The sequence below is a fragment of the Rhipicephalus sanguineus genome, chromosome 6 (genome assembly GCF_013339695.2).
Source record: "Rhipicephalus sanguineus isolate Rsan-2018 chromosome 6, BIME_Rsan_1.4, whole genome shotgun sequence".
Lineage (NCBI taxonomy): Eukaryota > Metazoa > Arthropoda > Arachnida > Ixodida > Ixodidae > Rhipicephalus > Rhipicephalus sanguineus.
Window position 1 is genome coordinate 166,896,941 of NC_051181.1, and position 17,725 is coordinate 166,914,665.

A 17,725-nucleotide genomic window follows, 5' to 3' on the forward strand; every position below is an offset into this window, starting at 1 on the left:
GCGCGCAGGTTTGCTTCCATGGTTGGCAGAGCGATGAAAACACTACGGCGTTCGAGGTGCACACCCAACATTACCAAACCGACGCGCAGTTTTCAAGCACGCGCGATACACAGTGCGATCCAACGTTTATAGAACTTCTGGTGCGATCGCCTCCGCTCGACGAGAACGACGCAAGCCGACCGGAAGTGGCGGCACAGACCACGTGGTTGAGCTGCGGAACGTGATCTCTATAATTTGGTAACACCACTTAGACTTGACGGATTCGAAAAATTTTTGCGGCATATGACTCGTGAAGAGTCATACGTCAATAATGAGACTATTCCAATATAACTAAGAAAGGTGTTGCAGGGCCCCTTTAAAGAACTAAATTTTATTGTAGATACCCTTTGCCTTGTGCCTGTTTGCAGAAGCATCTTATTACTGCATTTAAGATACAGAGCCTGCGCGAAGCTTGGCTTCTCGTTCACTTTTTTTTGTGTGTGTGTGTGTGTGTGTGTGTGTGTGTGTGTGTGTGTGTGTGTGTGTGTGTGTGTGTGTGTGTGTGTGTGTCAGACATTTCTTATTTGTTCAAAGGGAAGCACATCTTTTGGACGAGAGTCCTTATGTCACTGTGGGCAAGTCACTTTGTGCTTGACAGGAAGGTTTGGTAAGGAATCAACAAGAAAATGATCGAAACTGATGAACGGTTATCATAACTTGTGCAGACATCAACCTTCCCAAGTCGGCGAGCATCTGCTACACAGCGGCTTTGCTCAAAGCACGTGGCGTAGCTGACAAGTTCTCGACAGAGGCTGCGGCACGTCGAGGCTTGACTGGCCCCGAGCTGAATGCTGTCGAGGCTGTGCATCGAGCCGTTGAGTTCAACCCGCACGTGCCCAAGTACCTGTTGGAAGCCAAGAGCCTCATTTTGCCACCCGAGCACCTTCTCAAGCGTGGTGACTCGGAAGCACTTGCATACGCATTTTTCCATCTGCGCCACTGGAAGCGGGTCGAAGGAGCTCTCAACTTGCTGCACTGGTCCTGGGAGGGAACCTTCCGGATGCTGCCGTATCCTCTGGAACGAGGGCAGCTCTTCTATCCATACCCAGGCTGCACAGAAGCCACAGACCGGGAGCTCCTGCCGCCCTTTCATGAACTGTCTGTGTACCCAAAGAAGGAGCTGCCCTTCTTCATCCTCTTCACAGCAGGTCTGTGCTCCCTAACGGCCCTGCTGGCCTTGCTTACGCACCAGTATCCCGAACCCGTGGGTCTCGCAGCACGCACGCTTCTGGCGTGGCTCGCCTTGCCCCTGGGCTATGTCCTGGACAAGCTGGAAGCACTCCTGCCATCCAGCTTGCTTCAGCAACTGTCACGCATCTGACTATCCTCATTGCCCATTTGTGCTCTCAGTAGCCATGCATGTGTGTACGCAGCCGAGTGGACCTCCTCTACGGTTTTTCGCGAGGCTGTAATTAAATCGAATGCCTAGTCAACCATAGCTGTGTGTTTGCACGTCTTACATCATCAGAAAATTGTGTGTACGTTGAAGGAGCATTGTAAAAACCACCAGCACACTGCTGGGCAAGCTCTTAGTCACTGTGGTGTTGTGTAGATCCCCCCCCCCCGTCTTGGTTGCCGAAATGAGAGCATTGCACAGGCCGGTGTGGGTGCTTGGGCTGACTAAGCAAATGTCAGAATTGGGCCTGTTCAGACTTTACCCCGAGTCATGCCCGTGAAATGCCCCGATCTCATACAAGCTGGTAACAGGAACGTTTGCCATATGTAACTACGAGGAACTGCCCGATATAAATTCACACCTTGGCACAATTTTGAGTCGGAGGTAAATTTGCTCAATTTGCTTTTTAGTCGGAGGTAAAAAGGCACCGGGCGCGGGGCGAGTTTGGACTGGTGGCGCCTCTTTCGGTGGAGGCGCGGAACTAACGGCATGTGAGTGCCAGAAAGGAGCAGGCGCTTGCTGCGGGGACGCGGCGCTGGATGTTGGCTGCGCTTCATTGTGCTCTCGTCGCTTGTGTTCTGCGCTGCCGAAAGGCTCCGGGAACCAGCCCGAGCAGACAGGCTGCGCTTTAGGCTGCACAAACAGCTATGCAAACATGGATAAAGCTGGGGAGTAGATCCAGTTCCATCGGTTCCCGTCTGCAATCGCCGTCGCCGACGGCATTGTTCGCGCACCGGCCGCCAACGACGGCCCTCGTTGCGTCAAGCTACATGAAATGCATAGACTGAAGATAGCTGTTGAAATATTAGAATCGGCGACGCATCGAAAAGAAAAGGAAAGCAAAGCGGGAACAGGAGTTTGCAAGATGTACACCGGAGGAACAACATGTGCGATCGGCCAAGCATTGCGTAAAGAAAGCCGAAAATCGAATAGGAGACGTAGGGTATCCTTTTCAAATGTTGGGAGACAATGTTAACGCGTAGACAGAATAACAAGGTATTAAATATTCGGCAGATCCCACGCCTTGTGGGAATCGGTTTCATGCGAAGCAGTCAGCGAGTAGTTCTATGCTGCATTTTTTTTTTTTTTTGAGCCAAGCGTTACGAGGTGGATCGAGGTGTTTTTGTAAGTGCAGTAGTTGTGTACACATCGTGGTCTTACCAGGCACGTAGACTACACTGGCGTTCAAAGGGTAACTTATGGTCTGACGTAACGTCAGCACCCATGTTACAGCACATACGTCAGTATTTTCGCAGTGAAGTGCACTTTACGGTGCGATTATGTCAACATCATACGTAACTTTCGTTTGCGTATTCCTCCGGAGTCGAGAAACGCTTGAATATAGCTTGCTGAATCATGTAGGAATACAAATGTAACGTTTATTACACTGCTATAAAAGCAGAGCAAACACTGGAACCACAGACGTTAACCTGGCATGACGCCTGTATCATAGGAGTACATATGTAGTGCTTATTGCTTTGTTATAAAATTAGATAGCCAGCATCACAACCACAACTGACGTTGCACCGACATTACGCCTGCATAGGCTGTTTTTCCAAAGCAGGTTCTAGACCTGGCGTGGCTCTGTGGTAGAATACCTGACTGCCACGCAGAACCATTGGGTTCGATTCCTGCTGAGATCCAAATTTTCATTCTTTCCATTCGTGGGGTCAACGCTGCCGATGTTGGTTTTTCTTAACGCTCTCGCATTTAAGTTACCAATGTCTGTTCTCGCCGTTCCTGGGTAGATATAAACTGTCAATCACCTGTGGCGCATACCCGTACACCGATGCCCGTGGTAAACGGGTATGTGCTACACGTGTCTGGAGGAAAGGGTTTCACGACGTACGCGACAGGATTTTCACTTTATTCATGTCATGAGCAGACAGTCATATTCGTCAAATCCGCTTACCCTCCCATGCCAATTTTGGTGTACACCAAGTTAAGCAGGCGATCACGAGAGCACCCAGACGTAGGCGGCTAGATAACAAATACCTAGATAGAAACGCTCAAAGTGCCTAGGGTTCGCTAAGAAATGCTTTGCATTTAAAAAATAGAAATGGTGCTACTTACATCTAGCTCCACATCGTAGCTTATCGCGTTAAGCTTCGTCTGCGGGGCGCACTTGCAACGCTATTTGCAGTCGTTGTCGCCTTTATATTCCGTGATGTCGTGCACGTGACCTGCTTCGTGCAAGCGGAGACCACGCAAAGAAGCTGACTCGTTTGGTGTTCCGACAGCGCTCATCGGTGTGGACATGAGAGGAGCACCGTGTCATTCTTTCTAGATGACTTGGCGGCCATTAAACGCGTCCACGACTGCAAATGACTGCGCGGGAGTCTGCCTGAAGCCCGACGACGGGCCCCGTTGTCTGAACACATGTCCGAGAGTAGAACGCTTCGTGCATTGTTCAACAGAACACTGTTGCTGCCGCTTCTCTTTGCCTCTCGGCAACAAACGCAACAGCATACAGCTTCGAATTGCTCAAAAAGAAACGCCGCGTTTCTCTTCGAATACGTGCCGAAAGTAGCAGAGCCTCAGTGATCCCACTCCTGCGCCAACTGCGCCAAAGTGCGCCAAATTGTATTTACTGCGCCATCCTGATAATATCAACGAAATTTGCGCCAAACTGCGCCAAAGTCTCGGGTTTGGGGGCGTCTATCACCGGCAATCGCACCGCCGGCGCGTCAGAACATGTGCATCTCGATCTTGGGGCTGCCAATAAAGTCGCAATCATGGACCAAGAATTATTCCGCTGAATAAATAGCGCTCGCGCGTGCGTTCCGAGTAAGCCACGATGCCATGCACGGTGCCTGCCGACGCAGCTTCTGTTCTGCAAGTCGGCTCGACAGCAAAACGCGCTCTCCGCAGAGGCTCGTGACGTCTAGGCCTATCGGTAGCGAGAAAGTGCGACGGCGATTCATCGGCGGACGTCGTCTGTTCCAGAAACGCTGCTGATAGCTCGTTTCAAGCGTCGCACGGTACCTCAGGTCCTCAGGTCACGTGGGCATAAAGTCACGTGATCAAAGCGATAGCTCATCTAGGTACATCTTCACCTATAGGAGCAGAGAGTGTGTCTAGGGACGGTTTAGGTACAACCACCGAACACGCGGAACACGTAGTACCACCGTGCGCTTTTTATCCAGCGGCCGTGGTAGTACAATCGCGTGGTGCGTGATGGGTGTGTGTGAGAGGCATGAACGGGGTGGGCGTGTGTCCACAGCTTCCGAGCTAGTAAAGTTGCGTTAATTCGTTACCACTTAAAACGCGGCAGCCGTTTCAAGCACGTCTTCATTAGCACTGAAACCGACTCTTGGGAAAAGAAATACAGGCAAGTGAGGTGTGAAAACGCAATGTGAAGTGCTAAATGTTGAGAAAGCTCCTATGAACCAAGTGTACTGGCAACAGCTAGGTTGAGGCATTTTCATTGGTGTCATGTGTGCTGACTCTACGTAGTTTCCGTGAATGGTTTGAGAAGTGTTTTGCGTTTTTTTTTTTTCCTTCGTGTATTGCATGAAGCTGCACACATTTTAAGTGTCCCGTAGAAATGCCTGTACGCAAGAAGAGTAGCTTGGGCTTGTTCGTGTACATACATAACGCAAGCGGAATAGCTCACACCGAGGCAGGGACGGTGTAAGCAAGTCGACACGAGAGCATGTGTTGTCTTTCTTGCTCCGTCGCTGTCTCAGTATGTGCTATTCCGCTTGCTCGTGCTAGGTCTAAGAAGTGCTAGCGCGCGCCCCGGCGCTTTCGCTGCCGTCCATCGAGAGCGTCCGACAGGAGAAAAGAATCGCTCTCCGCTAACTCGGGAGACGGGAACGCGAGGCTCACTTGTTGCGGGATCGGCAGGAACTGTAGGTAAACTGGGAAAACTTGGCATCGCCTCATAGGGAATAATCGAGCTCTTGATTTCTCTCGTGGTTGACGCTGCACCGTCTCTAGAATTCCCCAGAAAGCGATGTTATACGGAGCGGTGACGTCTGCATCGAACTAGCCAATGAGAGCGAGGATCACCCTCCTGGAGTTACCGCTTCGCGCAGTCCCCATGGCCCACGGGCCCACACTGTGTCTTCACGGAGAGGTTGTGACATGGCGCATGCCGGACTGAATATCGGTGAGTTCGATCCAAGCGTCTTTTTCTTTCTCTAATCACCACCACCACCTTTTTGTGTTCTGGTGATGGCGGAGAGCAGTGAACGACTATTTCGCCGCGAGCGAAAACGCCGCGTCGATGCGTCTGTTCAGCTTGCGAGCATGAACAATGACCTCGCTCAGCCGGCGTGTCGCATTCAAAGTCCGACCGAGTCCCTGCCCGACACCAATTCTAGTGGTCGCGCCCTGCATCAAGTCGAAGGGACTCGGCAAAATGAACAGACGGTAGCGCATCCTCCTGAGTTATGTGGCGATTCCGCCGTCTTTGTTAGTGATGATGTACTACACGTGGTGTATCAGGATGTTGTAGGGCCAGTAAGTAGTCCGATCAGTGGTGGCTCGCGCGATAACAGCATGTACTTGCCGCCGTTGCAGCGATGTGCAGAGTGCAGATTACGAGCATGTTAGTGGAGCTATTACGTCTGACGACGAAGAAAGCAATGTGAACTTCCGACAAAGGTTACAAGCGTGGGCGGTTGAATCGCGGTGCTCGCATGCCGCTGTCACGTCACTGCTGTCAGTTTTGCGGAGCCACACTTGTTTTGTGTCACTACCGTCGACTGCTAGGATGCTCTTGCAAACTCCAGGTAGGGTCCTACACATCAAAGAGCTGGCAGGAGGGAAGTTTCGCCATTTTGGCCTTGAGGCAGGACTGCGGCAAACTCTGCTGGACTGTACACACTTGCCTGACGAACTCAGCCTTTGCTTCAATATTGACGGTTTGCCATTAGTCCCGAGCAAGCGCCCCTCTCCCGCCATTTCCACTGTTTCATTCACTGTTTTCATTCTCCCGGCGAGGGTGAATACATGCATAATCATTAAAGCATTTCATTAGCACAGGTGTGCATTCCTTATTCTTAACAGCTCCTCCGCCACCATGTTGAATTTTGATTCATGACTGAGCAAGCATGCCCCTCTCCAAATCTTGTCGAATTATCCTTCGACGTAGGGACGGCGCTTGCTCGGGATTTTACGGTGGTACCCTCAACAACTGTTATCATGTCCTCATAAAAAATTCTTGACTTTCTTTTAGGATCACCGGAAGGACAGTCAGATTATTCAGCTGAATGAACATTTTATCGAATGCCTCGCCGAGCTCATCCCTTGAAGAGTTTTTATGGTTTGCTGGAGGCATCGAAATAAAAAATTGGCCGCGTATCTGCGTGCTTCGCTGCAAATGTCGTGTAAAGACGATAGAAGAGGCGCTGCGTGAGATATGGACGCCATCTGGCAATACGTCGGGAAACACGAGTGCTGTGTTGCGGGCTGGTAGTCCCGGCGCAGCGGCAGGCGAAGACCGGCGGTGACCAACGCGACCGGTGGGGACGCCGGCCAGCCCGAACACGCTGTTTGGCGCGATGCGCCGAAGGAGAAGAAACGTCCGCACTCAACGAGTACTCTCCACAAAATCTCTTACTTACACGTCGCCTGGGTAAAACAGGAATGCCAGAGCGGCGCCCCCTGTCATTCGTACAATGCAATACTGAACCGAAACCGAAACACAACATGAGCTTGTGCAGAGGGCACGGAGGAAGGACAAGTTTCAGCGCAGTCGCATTTTCAGCGCACCTTAAGAAACTAGGGTTGTAACATTGTAGGGCGAGTAGGGCCAGAAGGACCGTCACGACGAAAACCTGCCTCCTCAGTCGTATTCGCCTGTAACGTTGGTGTGGCTTCGCGTTCCCTCCTCCGCTCCTGGCCTTTCCACAAAGCTACTGCCTAAGTACGAAGGCCCCTACCGCGTCCTACGTCAAGCATCCCCAGTTAACTATATGATTGAGCCTGTTCAATCATCTACGGACCGCCGTCGTCGCGGCCGCGAGACTGTTCACGTCGATCGACTGAAGCCGCATTATGACCCACCAGTTGTACCTGTTCCTTAGGTCGCCAGGAGGCCAGGATGGCTCCTTTTCCGCGGGGGAGTGATTTGTAACATGGTAGGGCGCAGACAAGAACGCCTGCGAAAGAAGACGACGAAGACGGTTGTTGTTGGCGCTCGCTCTTGCTCGGCTTGGACCGCTGATCGCTTCAGCTGTGGCAATCTTTTAATAAACGCGTTACTGTCTCAACGTTAAACGCATACCATCAAGGTCTTTAAAATTGCGTATCTATGTACTTTCGGTTAAAGGAACACACCGCCTAATACTTACCTAGTGATGTTGCGCCTCAGATATGCGTAATGTTTGCTTTTTGATCAACAATGTACACAAGTATGAACATATTCAGCCGTTCACGATGGCTGGCCCTTGGGCAAGTGGTTCAACTTTGGCCGAGTGGCTGAATCGAGGGACGTGCCGACAAACAGAAAGACAGACAGAAGGACAGACAGAAAGACAGACCAAAATTTCTGCGTTTAAGTTCCCCAAGAAAGACTATCGTCTTTAAAATGTATTACCTAGAAACGTATTGTTTTTGTGCTTGCTTTAGCAGGTGGCACGGCCACGTACCTTGCATGTGCATTTTCTGCATAGGCACCGACACTGTTCTATACTATGTGACATTCCTTATACTAACTAGTCAGTGGTACATAACTGTGCTCTAATATTAAATTCGTGTAAAAGTAAAATCTAAAATGCAGTAATTAAGCATGCAACCAATCTTGGTGTGTAGCCCAGTCGGTACGCTGCACGTTCAGAAATGTCCTGGTGGACAAATTGATCACTATGCTTCAGTCCCCAATAAATCCTGAGATTGTGCCCTGGTGGACCAATTGAGTATGTTTCAGTCCCCAATAAGTCCTGAAATTGTGCCCTGGTGGACCAATGGAGTATGTTTCAGTCCCCAATAAATCCTGAAATTGTGCCCTGGTGGACCAATTGAGTATGTTTCAGTCCCCAATAAATCCTTAAATTGTGCCAAAAATGTCCTGGTGGACCATTTGAGTATGTTTCAGTCCTCAATGAATCCTGAAAGTGTGCCAGAAATGCCCTGGTGAACCATTTGTGCACGTTTAAAAGACATGCTGAGGCCGGACAATAGTATCTTTCTTGGACTCCATCAAGACTAGTTGAGCATGTTTTCGGGACGTCACAATGTCCTCACGAGAACGTTTTGAAAACGTGCTGAAGATGTGTTACTGTTGACGAGGTCCCGAGAGGGTCTGCCCCTTCCGCCTCACGAAACGTCTCGCGAAACTCGAGCGCAGCGCCCCCCGTCGAGATCCGGCGCCGGGAGAGAGGAGGTTAACGCCACTCCCCGCTCGCCCAGCGCCGTAAGACGGTGGAGGAGGGGAACGGCATGATCGGACGTGGGGATGGCAGAACTAGGCGAAAACCAGCGCAATGGCGACGGGCAAGCCTCAATCCCCACAGCGTGAAATTATACGACATAAATGTAAGGCCCGCCGTCGGGCTAAGAACACGGGTGGTTCTGCATAAATTTCGCCACAAGTTCAAATTGGGCGCGGCAACACCGTTTTATCACTGCCGTGTCATTCCATTGTCTGTTTAGTGAGTTTGAGTACCGAAGTCTCAGACTTCACTCGACAGAAATATTTCGCTGTAGCGGGACCACGACCGTAAAATAAAACGACATCTTAAGCGCAACTAAAGCTCATCATGAACTACAGTGCCGCAGTTATACACCTAACAACAACGCGAAAGTGCATGAGCCTCGTTTTTGTTTACCACGGAGTCGCTAAAACGCTGCATTCACATACAATTTAATGCTCATCATGTTTGGGACTATGCCAAGCGTACTTTACGATGTGCCAGAAAGCGGCATCAGCACTGAAATGATTCTGGCGAACGAAGGGTACGACACCAAAACACAGCCCTCTCGAAAGTCGCGCTCACGTGGATCTTATTACAATGCGCATGCAGCCGAGCAAGCCCATTTGCTTCTGTACACAATGTTAGGTATACGTACGAGCAGTTAAAATCGCCCTAACATAACAGAACAAACCGCCCTTTGAGAATGTGCAGGACGTACGCGCACATGCAAACATGACGTGGCTAGCAGACGACGCAGGGAGCAATCCACACTAGGCGCGCTTCAGCCAGCCAGTAGCCGCCAGGCGGCGACTCCGCTCGATCTCGCGGCCAATAGTATACTTGTGTAAATACGAAAACGTATATATATATATATATATATATATATATATATATATATATATATATATATATATATATATATATATATATGTGTGTGTGTGTGTGTGTGTGTGTGTGTGTGTGTGTGTGCGTGTGTGTGTGTGTGTGTGTGTGCGTGTGTGTGTGTGTGTGACGTAAGCAGGCATGCAGGGATGGCTGGTAGAAGCCGACGATGAAGAAGTGCGCGTGAATGGAATAGAAGTATGGCGTCTGTGCCGCTGGACGTCTCCCATTCATAGCGTCACAAAAGTCGACAGGATGAAGACCTGGCAGCCACTTCATCTGCCACGCATCGTCAACGTTCCCAACAAGACGCCCTGACCACATACAGACGTACCATTTGAGCAGATCATCGCTGCATACTGTGACCAGCTTCATGGCTGCAGCATCAGCAGACCTCGACATCCCGAAGTATTCTGGATCGGCGGACGATGGACCCGTAGAGGACTGGTTCCACCTTTTCGAGGTCCACGCTACCGCTGCATCATGGTCAGAACGGGAGAGGGTCAAAAACTTCAACGACTACGTCACCGGTGAGGCCTTCCGCTTTTACCTCACGCACATCTTCCAAAACAACGAATCTTGGAAAAAAAATCAAAGAAGAAATGATCATTCGATTTAAAGAGTACGATGAAGACTTGCTTATAACGCACCATCAGCGGACAATCGCACTCAGTCGTTATTTTCACAAGCAGTCTTCATGCATTCTAACACCGAGCATGAATCGGCCATTCTCACAAGACAAAGCAAAGCATCAGCTGACTGAAAATCACCCAAGACGATTTCCCACAAGCTCCGACGTTCCACCAGGTTTCCTTACAGCGCGAAAATTGCCGCTGCATACCTCCTCACTACCCGATAGATTCCAAGCCATTACTGAAGCCCCAGATGCACTTGACACCTCGTGTCGCACACAAGGCCCACAAGGTGGCTTGACATCACCTGACGTCAATATTACCGATGATCCTGGCGACCCGCCTCAAAAGATCGTTACAATCGCTCTGGACGAGCTGGTAAATCCGCACAATACCAAACCATGTCGCGACTTTCAAGAACAGAGTCTTTCGTCAGATGTCTTCAGCTCAATTGTTCCGCGAAGAGACAAACACTCGAAATCAGAACCAGCTCAAGCCATGTTTGTTGCGATGTCATCGTCAGGTGTTGACCCAACCGAAAGTCGAAGCACTATGGAGCCACTATTCAATACAAGCTTGAACGATAAAAACGGAGAGGCGGCTGTTACTTTCATTGACACGGAGCATGCTTACATCCCACCAGTAAATTCTGCTGATGCTACCGACAGTGCATGTTCATTCGACGATGCAGACCATCCGAGATTTCTACAGCGCAATCAGCAAGGCCAGCAGAGGCAAGTCAACAAAGTTAAGCGACACCAAGAGAGACTCCAACCAAGGCAACAACGAACGAAAACTTCAACGGAAGCGCACTCATGGCTCCAAGGACATCAGAAAACAAGGTCTCTAAACCGAAGGCTAGCCCAAGATTTAAGACATCATCGCATCAAGACACGTCGCCAGAGACGCCTTCTGCACCAGAGGTCAAGACTGCGCCTACGATTACAATTGCGGCAACACCGCAGAAAACGCCCAGAACTAATTGAAATCGCCCCTTTTATACTCCGCAAGAACTCAGACATCGCGCAATCAGCCTCGGTCAACGCGAACACAAAGTGGAAGCGACGAGTTTGTATCAGCCACAACAAACAACCCGACGCGTACTGCATACTGGCATTCGATCCAACAAGGTGATCCAGTATTATTCAGCCGTGACATATCTGCGACCCGTGTCTTCATCAGTGTGCATGCGCAGGCCATGGGTATGTTGTCCAGGACGCAACAGCCAGCCTCGCCCACGAGAGCTGTTTTCGATATCACCGGACTGCTGCCCTCTTCTGTGAAGCCTTTTGTGCGAGTTAACGGAACTTCATTGTGACATGGAACTACTGCGCATTTCGACATTTTTTGCTTCTAAGACTGCTTGTTCATGGTTTGTTGTTCGTAACTCGCGCATTCTTCCGGGGGGAGGGGGAATCCTGTGACGTAAGCAGGCATGCAGGGATGGCTGGTAGAAGCCGACGATGAAGAAGTGCGCGTGAATGGAATAAAAGTATGGCGTCTGTGCCGCTGGACGTCTCCCATTCATAGCGTCACACACACACACACACACACACACACACACACACACACACACACACACACATAAATATATATATATATATATATATATATATATATATATATATATATATATATATATATATGGTTTCGAAAGAATATTCCTGGCTATTGGTTTAATTATATGAAAGTTTTCTTTCACATATATATATATATATATATATAGTTTGAGTTGATCCTCGCCATTTCGTGGTTTTGTTTCTAGAGTTAAAAAAACAACTTCAGTTGTAGCTTGATTCTTCGAGATATTAGTCACTCCAGTGATCGGCCTTATATATACATCAATTTGATGACACTGCTTTGCTATCTGACTGTCCTACAGTGTAAATATAAAAACGTGGTTGTCAGTTGACCAGTCCGTTTCGAAAAAAAAAAAACGGGTAAGCGATTGTCACGCATGAATATATATATATATATATATATATATATATATATATATATATATATATATATATATATATATATATATATATATATGTGGCGAAGCAATTGGTACTGCTTAACGGTTGCGCCATCGGTTCGCCGGGGCAGGTCCCGCCCACGTCGCAGGATGCGATTGACGGGGCGGCTGCTGAAATGACTGCAAGGTGGGTTGCAGTCGGGGCCTAGGGATGACGGCAGCATACGTAGCCGGCACGCCCGCTTCGAAGGACGGAGGTCTAGCGGCGGCTTCGGCGTAACTCAACGGTGCAGCCGCAGGGATTGCCTGGTGCGTCCTGGCGACAACCTGAGCGTAACTCTGTGGCGTAGGAGCCGGAGGTTGCTGGTGGTACTCAGGCATCACGTCCGCGATTTCCTGCTCAATCGCTCGGCGGATGGAAGGAAGAAGGGTCGTCGACGACTGTTGAACGTGCGGCGGGTGGGCGAAGGCCAGGAGAGAGAACTGGCGTGCGATTTCCTCGCGCACGAATGCCTTCATTTCTGCCAGCAGCGTGGACTGGTCAGGTATGGCCGCCAAGCCAGCAAGCTCTTCGTCGCGTGATGGAGAGCGACGGGTCATCGAACGTTGCCGGCGGAGCTCCTCGTAGCTCTGGCATAGTGTTATGACCTCGGCCACGGTGGAAGGGTTTTTGGCGAGCAACATGGTGAAGGCATCGTCGTCAATGCCCTTCATAATGTTCCGGATCTTGTCCGACTCGGACATGGTGCCGTTGGCTTTCTTACACAAGTCCTCAATATAACTGGTGAAAGATTCACCGGCCTGCTGAGCTCGTTCGCGTAAGCGCTGTTCTGCTTGCAGCTTACGAACTGCAGGGCGGCCGAAAACGTTGATGACGGCGGTCTTGAAATCCGACCAAGTCGCAAAATCGGACGCGTGGTTGTTGTACCACAAGCTTGCTACTCCCGCGAGGTAGAAGACCAAGTTGCTCAACTTGCCTGCTTCGTCCCATTTGTTGGGTACGCTCACGCGCTCGTAAATTACGAGCCAGTCCTCCACGTCGGTGCCATCGGCACCAGTGAAGATAGGTGGATCGCGGATGCGTGGGACACCGGGACATGTGGTCGGTTTGGGAGGCGGCGTTTGCTGAGCGGCGTCTTGGGGCATGGTAGATGGCAGAGTACGGGAACGAAGCTCCAGGGGCATTGAATGGGAGCACAGCACTCTCCACCAATTTGTTAAGCTGTTTATTGGACGGCACTCGGCGACAATGCACGATGGCGACAGTCAAGGTATTCTAGGCACTATAGTCAAGGCAAAAGCACGGGCTCCGAGCGCGAGCGGCGTTTAGAAGAGGACGACCCACTAGGAGCCGCTGGAGAGCGCAACCGTGAAGCAGTACCAATTGCTTCGCCATGGTAGCTTCGCCACAATTGGCGAAGTAACGGTTGCGCTCTTCAGCGGCTCCTAGTGGGTCGTCCTCTTCTAAACGCCGCTCGCGCTCGGAGCCCGGTCTTTTGCCTTGACTGTCACCATCGTGCATTGTCGCCGAGTGCCGTCCAATAAACAGCTTAACAATATATATATATATATATATATATATATATATATATATATATATATATATATATATATATATATATATATATATATATATATATATATATATATGAGTTGATCACCGGCCGCCACTTGGTGGTTTTGTTTCTTGAGTTAAAGAAAACTTAACTTAAGAAGGGGGGTGCAACCCCCCCCCCCCGAAATTTTTCAGTTTTGCTTGCGTATATATACATGCGCACATACAAATGCGCGCACGAACATACATAAAGTATGGTTGAACCCCCTCCGAAAAAAATTTCTGGCTACGCCCCGGCCTGCCTAAAATTCGGCAGATCCCACGTACCGTGGGAGTCGATGTTATGCGAAGCATGCGGCGGGTAGGCGACTGTGGCGTAACTTTTTTTACTGAGCGACACGTTACAAAATGACGCTAAAGATTTGTATATATTTTATACGCATACATATATATGTTGAAGAGCGGCATATGTGTTATATAACCAGTTGTTTACGGTTGGGTAACGCTGCCAATGGCAACGTGGGTATTACCTACACCAGAAGCGGTAAGCCGATATGTAGTGCTTATACGTGTCCTGAGAACGCACGCACGTTTCACGAACACGTGTGCATTAGGGGTGTGCGAATATTCGTCGAATATTACATTCGAAATATTCGTATTCGATTCGAAAGTCGTGTATTCGAATAGTTTCGAATATTCGATAACTTCGAATATTCGAAAAATTCGAATATGCGATTCGATTATCATGCATAAAATAACTCGTCTTCCATATTTCTGCTGCGTTCGTATAGCTAAAAACGTTGCCGAGAGGAGCGATAAACATCGTAAGTACACGGAGGATCTGCCTGCGACGAGCGCCCCAATACGTATGATTTATTGCTGGTGCATCTCCGACGTGCAGCGCTGTTGGCGATCATGTAACCATACATCCAGGGGCGTAGCCAAGGGGGGGGGGGGGGTTGGGGGGTTCAAACCCCCCCCGAAATTTTTCAGTTTTGCTTGCGTATATATACACGCACACATACAAACACACGCACGAACATACACAAAGTATGGTTGAACCCCCCCCGAAAAAAATTTCTGGCTACGCCCCTGCATACATCTTCAATATTATGCGGCCGTAGCGTGCCGCACTACCACTCGTTCACTATGCAGGACCACTTCTGAAGAAAGACAGTGACCCACGTGACTGGTCGTGGACTGTAGGCACCTTCAGATACCCCAGTCTGGCAAAGCTTTGCCCCATGTAGTACCTCCCTATACCAGCCAATTCTGTTCCAAGCGAGCGTGCCTTTTCAGTGGCAGGGGGGGTTGTCTCTGTTACAAGGGAGCGCGTGCTGCCTGATCATGTGGAGCAACTCATATTTCTTCATGATAACATGTAGTCATTACTTTCATTGTGCCGTGATATTTGCTTGTGTTGTGATGTGCATTGTGCTTGCCTGGACATTGTGTTCTGGAGATAGCAGTGTATGTTGTGTTGCCAGTCAGGCTGTTAATGTTTTTTTTTTTTTCAAATAGCTACATGTTAAATAAAATATTGTTACTGTGGAGGCATTTTTCCTTTGATATTCGATATTCGATTCGATATTCGAAGGTGGATATTCGTATTCGATTCGTATTCGAAAAATTTTATATTCGCACACCCCTAGTGTGCATGTGTGCAAGAAGTTCTTGACAGTTCTTGAACAAGGGCATCATCACCGTGATCAGTGAGCACAAGCAGCTGGTCGTGACTTGTTATAGGATCCGGTCCTGATCGTGGTGACGAGGGGTCCATGTGTAGTGAAGTATGTGGTACAGTATAGAGCTGTTGCAAGTCGTGGAGGCCTCAGTCATTTCGTCGACAAATTGTCTGTCGACAGAGCCGGCGACATGTCGGAACCTGAAGCCACCCTTCGCGTTGGTGAGGCATAGTCCGTCGAGGCTGGTAGGCCTGGATAGTGCTACGTAAATCAACATCAGTGGATGGTGTTTGTCATATTCGTAGACTACCTGGACGTGTGTGGCCTACGTAGCCTAGTCTACAAAGCGGCTGTCAATCAATATGGCATCATTCTCTGTCAGCATGAGGCCATCGCCCAGCCTCGTAAGACATGAAGAGGACACTGCGTCGTTCTGGTGGACGAAGTGCACTTTACGGTGCGGTTATGAATATCATATGTAACTTTCGTTAATGTATTCCTCCGGGGTCGAGCAATGCTTCAATATAGCTTGCTGAGTCATAGGAATACAAACGTAATGTTTGTTAGACTGCTATAAAAGCGGAGCCAACTCTGGAACTACAGACGTTAATCTGATATGACGCCTGTGTCGTAGGAGCACACCTCGTAGGAGTGTCATGTAGTGCTTATTGCTTTCTTGTAAAATTAGATAGCCAGCACCACAACCACAATTGACGTAGCACCGATATTACGCCTGCGTAGGCTGTTTTTCCAAAACCAGTTTATAGACCTGGCGTGGCTCAGTGGTAGAATGCCTGATTGCCACTCAGAATGCTTGGGTTCGATTCCTGCTGGGATCCTAATTTTCATTCTTTCCATTCGTTGAGTCAACGCTGCCGATGTTGGTTTTCCTTAACGCTCTAGCATTTAAGTTACCAATGTCTGTTCTCGCCGTTCCTGGGTAGATATAAACTGTAATCACCATGGCGCACACCCGTACACCGCGGGCCGTGGTAAACGGGTATGTGCCACACGTGTCTAGTGGAAAGGGTTTGACGACGTACGCGACAGCATTTTAACGTTATTGATTTCATGACCCGGCAATCATATTCGTCAAATCCTCTTACCCTCCCATGCAAATTTTGGTCTACACCAAGTTAAGGAGCCGATCATGAGAGCACCCACACGTAGGCGGCTAGATAGATAGATAGATAGATACGTAGATAGAAACGCTCAAAGTGCCAGAGGTTCGCTAAGAAATGCTTCGCATTTAATATTGTCAGCTTCTCTTCGAGATAAATTAGTCATTCATATATACATCAATTGGATGACACGATGACACTATAAGGACTGTCAAGAAATTTGCAAGCCACTTTTCTAATGAATATATAATTCCACAGCCTTTTCAACACAGTTACGAGGAGTGCGTCACTATATTTGTAGAATCCGCTAGTATCAAGCATCCGAAGCTTTACTTTTCGGTACAGTATCATGTATCAGACATCATGAAAAAGATTCAACGTATGTTTTTACATGCACTTTCTGTGTATAAAAAACATGAACGTGTACTGTCAAATGTATTTCAAATAAATACATGTCAAGCATTTACAGCTAAGAAAACTCAAAGGTGCCGAAGGAATGTCACGGAAATCAATAAGTTAAAATTAACAAACGATGCATTCATTACACGCACATAAATAAAACAACCACTTTTTCACACATTCAGCGCCATATAATGTTGCTACGCGCATTGTGGAATATTCTTCCAGACACAAAGCAAAAAGTTCGTCCTGGAAAACAAAAAATCCCAGGAGCTCGGCACGTGCACGGAAACTTAAGTGGCTATTTAATGCGCGAACGGACTCAACTGGATGCATGACATGTCTTGACTACGATAGATGAGATAGAAAAAAAAAAAAAACCGCTTAGATCCAGCTGAGTGAGATGATGAATGTAGTCCCACAGTTGCGTCCGTATTTTCTGCGTGAGATGTATCAAATACTCCTTCATTTTCTACATGCTTTTTGAGACGGAACGCAGCGCACACAAGCGAGATATACGTTTTTGCGTGCTTGAAAAAGTCGCGCTTTTTACCCCTACCTTAGACGCTAAGCAGCGTTTGCGTCGAAATGCATTGCTAGCCATCACTTTGCACGGCGTTACGAGACGCGCGCCAAAGACGCTCCGTAGGCCCGTAGCTAGACCGTAGCTTTCCCTTCATCATGTCTGCATA

General features: G+C 48.8%; 1 protein-coding gene across 1 annotated transcript in view; it reads left to right on the plus strand.

The window, feature by feature from the left end:
• LOC119397013 (suppressor of tumorigenicity 7 protein homolog) overlaps nt 1–1,477 on the plus strand; it is an 89,210-nt gene extending 87,733 nt beyond the window's left edge. The window contains exon 9 of the mRNA XM_037664431.2: nt 705–1,477. Coding sequence (XP_037520359.1) covers nt 705–1,360 — 656 coding nt within the window. The 3' untranslated portion in view covers nt 1,361–1,477. The remainder of the gene's footprint in view (nt 1–704) is intronic.
• The last annotated feature ends 16,248 nt before the right edge of the window (nt 1,478–17,725 follow it).